Raw genomic sequence first — 4,144 nt, 5'->3', positions numbered from 1 at the left:
GTACACCAATGGTTATTGGTAAATTGAAACAATTCGTAAACTCAACCGTGAGAACATAACTCGTACCTTTATCCCTGTATGAACGTACGTCGATGCGTAGTTGCAAATGAATCTCCGATTTTCGCCTGGAATCTGGAAAATACACATTTTGGTCCCTGGATGTAATATGATACAGCCCAGATATGTCGACGCGTATACCGCAGTGAGCCGGCCGGGCCATGAAAGATTCGTACAAAGAGACACCGCCAGACAAATGCGTACCACATACTGTTTACTTCGCTGTCAGTGTATCGTATGTACGTCAAAAATAGAATGCCGCAGTTACTTACAATATATAGTAGTACACTTAATAATGGTCATATTTTTCTCCCCGACAATAAGGCCAATACTCCCCGACAGGGGGGCCAGCTTTCCCCGACGGGGGGGGGGGCCCTAGCCCCCCTGGCCCCCCGCTGGCGCCACCACTGGTCCGGATGGATATTGTATACGATGAAATGGAACTCAATTTTAATTTAGTGGCAGAAACAACATTTAGTATGAAATTAAGGCTGTTGCCCGGGCCACAAGGGAAACACCCCTGGGTCCGCCCCTGGCTTTAATAAGCATTGAATTTGCCTTCTCACCCAAATTGTGCTTTTTTTGGAGGGCTTGTAACTTGAACGCAAAACAAAATACCGAATGATCAAACAATCGGCGGTGGTTCCGCACACAGAGCACGCGCATCTAACATACGGCGGCAACAAATGTTATCGTGAGGAGGAGGAAAAAAGTACGATCGTTTTGTTCAATCGTAGCATGCTGCATGAGAGTGTTTTTCCGGCCAATTAGAGGTGCCATTTATCATGAATGTTATGTACGAGAGTACCATTTCCGGCCATCAAGGGGTGTCACTAAATTCACCTCAGACCCCACCCGCGGCGCAGTGACCCAAATACTTATTGTCCGAACCCCCCCTTGACAGATCCTGGCTACGGCCCTGGTCACATTAACAATTTTCAATCGGTAAGTGCAGAACTCCCGCTCTGCTTATGCGCGCCCCCAACGGTGGTGGTCTGCACCTGCAGCAAGACAGAGATGACATACTCTAGCGCCTGATGGTTTCATTAAAACTCAATCTCAGCGCCAGGGTTCACCATGCCATTTCCATTATAAACACCCTTTGGTTTTTCTCCATCTTTTAATTCAGGTATTTCGTTGTCAAACTCTAAAAAAAAAGGAAAACAAATATTAATTCTAGCCTTAGCTATTAGGCCTAACTCTTTTATTTCATCCATTTTGTGACCAAATGTGGAGGGGTTTATGCCATTAGGAGACAAAGAATAGTCATATTTGAACGAGTAGGTGTTCGACTATAATCAAATATAAACAAGTATTTTGTTGACCAATGAGGCCTGGTAGGTAATGGCTTCTTGGGACAAGCATGTCATATTTTAACGAGTAGGTGTTTGTCCCTATTACAACTACAATACAATCACACAATATGAATGAATGAACTTTGTGTATGATTGTGAAGGTCGGTGATTATGCAGCATGCTGTATTATATGAAAGGAATATAAAAGGAAAGCATTCTGACATTACTTACAGAAAAGGACCCAATTGGATTAAATTCAGTTAAGGTTAGTTTTAAGTTAAGTATTTCTAAGTTTGCCAAGACTCATCAATAATAAGTAAAGTTAAAAGAAAGGTAAAGAAAGGTAAACGTATTCATATTTTTCCTCAAGCTTAACTGGAAACTGAGGAACACTGTAGGCCTAAATTTAATAATCACTAATATGAAAATTTAATTAAATTATTACCGGTAACTATTATGTGTTATTTTACATTACAACGTACACTTTTTGGTCGAAAAGTACCATTATAGGAAGCATTTTTGTCGAAATGTTGGTGAACACAACTGTCTATCTCATTTTCTTTTCAGACTTCTTGGCACAACTAACACAGAATGATATTACGAAATGCAATTAAAAAGGGTGTTGGAGCAATTGTATCTTTTACTGTTTTACAATTTTTACTTTTCGTGTTTTACTTGGAAGAAAACGAAGAACCAAGACTGAGTAGAAATTCTCCGATTGAAATAGAGGAAACGATTTTGAGTAAAAGTGAAAATAATGTTGAGCCAAACTTGTTGCTAAACATAAAAGTTCTTAAAGATGTTATGCTGACACGGAAACTTGATCAAGGTGTTAGCATTTGCCACGGAATTAAATCAGTTCTTGGTATAACATTTATTAACTCAAGTCCTAAAAATGTTGACTTGAGAAATGCAATTCGAAGATCTTGGGGAAAACACGGAAAACTTAAACGAATAGTTACTTTATTTATTTTAGGAAGGGATGCGAACTTCCAATATGATGAATCTCTTTCAACGGAGAATGAAAAGCATGGAGATTTGCTCCAAGGGAGGTTTGAAGATAACTTCAGAACATCAAGTTTAAAAGTGTTTATGGCATTGAAATGGGCACAAACATTTTGTCCTAAAGCCAAATTTATTTTTATGGTGAATGATCAAAACTTTGTAAATTATGATGTTCTCTTTGCAATATTTGTAAAAAAAAAAGAGAAAGAATCCACGTTTGTATCGGGAAATATAATAACAAATCGCGTGCCAATTCGAGAACCAAATTCAAAATATTATATATCTCGTAAGCAGTTCGGGCGCAAATATTTCCCGCCATTTTGTACACTTGATTCTGGAATAATACTTTCAACAAATGGTGCAAATATTATTTTGAAAGAAGCGTTCAATTCAACTTTTATCCCAATTGCAGATGTGTTCATTTCAATATTAGCAGAAAAGACTGGAGTAACAGTTATTAACGATAAAAGATTCACGCTTAGAAATTTAAACCATGATACTTGCTTATTTCGTAACATTGTTACAGCTCGTGGTTTTGATACATCACTTTTAACAGCTAAATTGTGGGCGAATGTTTCCAATCCCGAATTTTTTAAAAAGTGTAAACATTCTGAAGTGGATTTAATAATGCAGACGAATAGTGTTTTGAATGCTGATTTGTTTGATAGAGGATTTTACCTTCTTGTTAATAGTCCTGATCTTTGTAAAAACGACCAAGGAAAACCAGATGATATATTTATGGTTGTGCTTATTAGTACACTCCCAATGCATGTCGGTAAACGTGACATAATCAGAAAAACGTGGGCAAAATCTCATAACGTTATCGGAATGGCTATCCGATTTCTGTTTGTAATGGGACGCCAACTAAAAAAAAATGAAGATGAACAATACAAATCAATTGTCAAAAACGAACAAATTAGATATGGAGATATAATACAGGCAGACTTTATTGAAAGTTTTCACAATTTGACACTCAAAGTCGCTCTAGGACTAAAATGGGTATCAGAAAATTGCCAAAACGCTGAGTATATGTTTAAAGGGGATGATGATATATTTGTTAATTTTGAAAACATTATCAGTTATATACTAAACCTTAGAGCGAAAGGTAGAGCGTTAGAAAAGTTCTACATGGGTTCCGTCTTACGCCGCAGTCCAATTGTACGAAGAGAATATTCAAAATATTACGTATCTCACAAGGAGTATAGTGGGAAATATTTTCCGCCATATTGTTCTGGTGGTGGTTACATCTTATCCAGTGACGTCATCCACGGAATGTATTTAAAAGCGTTACAAACACCCCTTATACCAATTGATGACGCGTTTCAAGGAATTTTAGCAGAAGAAGAAGGCGTGATCCCAATGCATCATGATGGTTTTAAAAACTGGGGTGGTGATTCAGATAAATGTGATCTTTTAAATAGCATGGTTGTCCATGGTCCGTATAAATCACCAGTTGGAATATTTAAAGTGTGGACCAACTTTACAGACGCGTCCGTTAAATGTTAAAAAGCGGCCATTATTGATGAATAACTTTTATTCCTAATACCTCTATGTTGATAACAATGAGACCGTCATATACCCCTTTTACACCGCCAGTAAAAATGCGGAGTTGATCCGGAATTGTATAACCCGAGTCGTACCCGGGACGCAAAAATGCGGAAATGTAGGCCGGTGTAAACGACGTAAAAAGTTACCCGGGTCGCTGAATCACCCGGGTAAGTGATGCGGAATGTATTCAGCGTCAAGTCAACCCGGGACGCACCCGGGATGAACCCGTGTTTGCGGTG

General features: G+C 38.4%; 1 protein-coding gene across 1 annotated transcript; it reads left to right on the top strand.

Moving 5' to 3' along the window:
- The first annotated feature begins 1,943 nt into the window (after nucleotides 1–1,943).
- On the top strand, nucleotides 1,944–3,932 carry LOC144853427 (uncharacterized). The gene has a single exon (XM_078711127.1). It carries the CDS (start codon nucleotides 1,944–1,946, stop codon nucleotides 3,861–3,863), a length of 1,920 nt encoding a protein of 639 aa, XP_078567253.1. The 3' UTR covers nucleotides 3,864–3,932.
- Nucleotides 3,933–4,144: the final 212 nt, after the last annotated feature.

Source organism: Antedon bifida, chromosome 1 (genome assembly GCF_963402885.1).
Source record: "Antedon bifida chromosome 1, ecAntBifi1.1, whole genome shotgun sequence".
Taxonomy (NCBI): Eukaryota; Metazoa; Echinodermata; class Crinoidea; order Comatulida; family Antedonidae; genus Antedon; species Antedon bifida.
Note: the sequence above shows the minus strand (reverse complement) of the source record. Positions and strands in the feature narration are given on the sequence as shown.

Coding starts and splice junctions, on each gene's coding strand:
- LOC144853427 (XM_078711127.1), top strand. CDS start 1,944: ATGATATTACGAAATGCAATTAAAAAGGGTGTTGGAGCAATTGTATCT.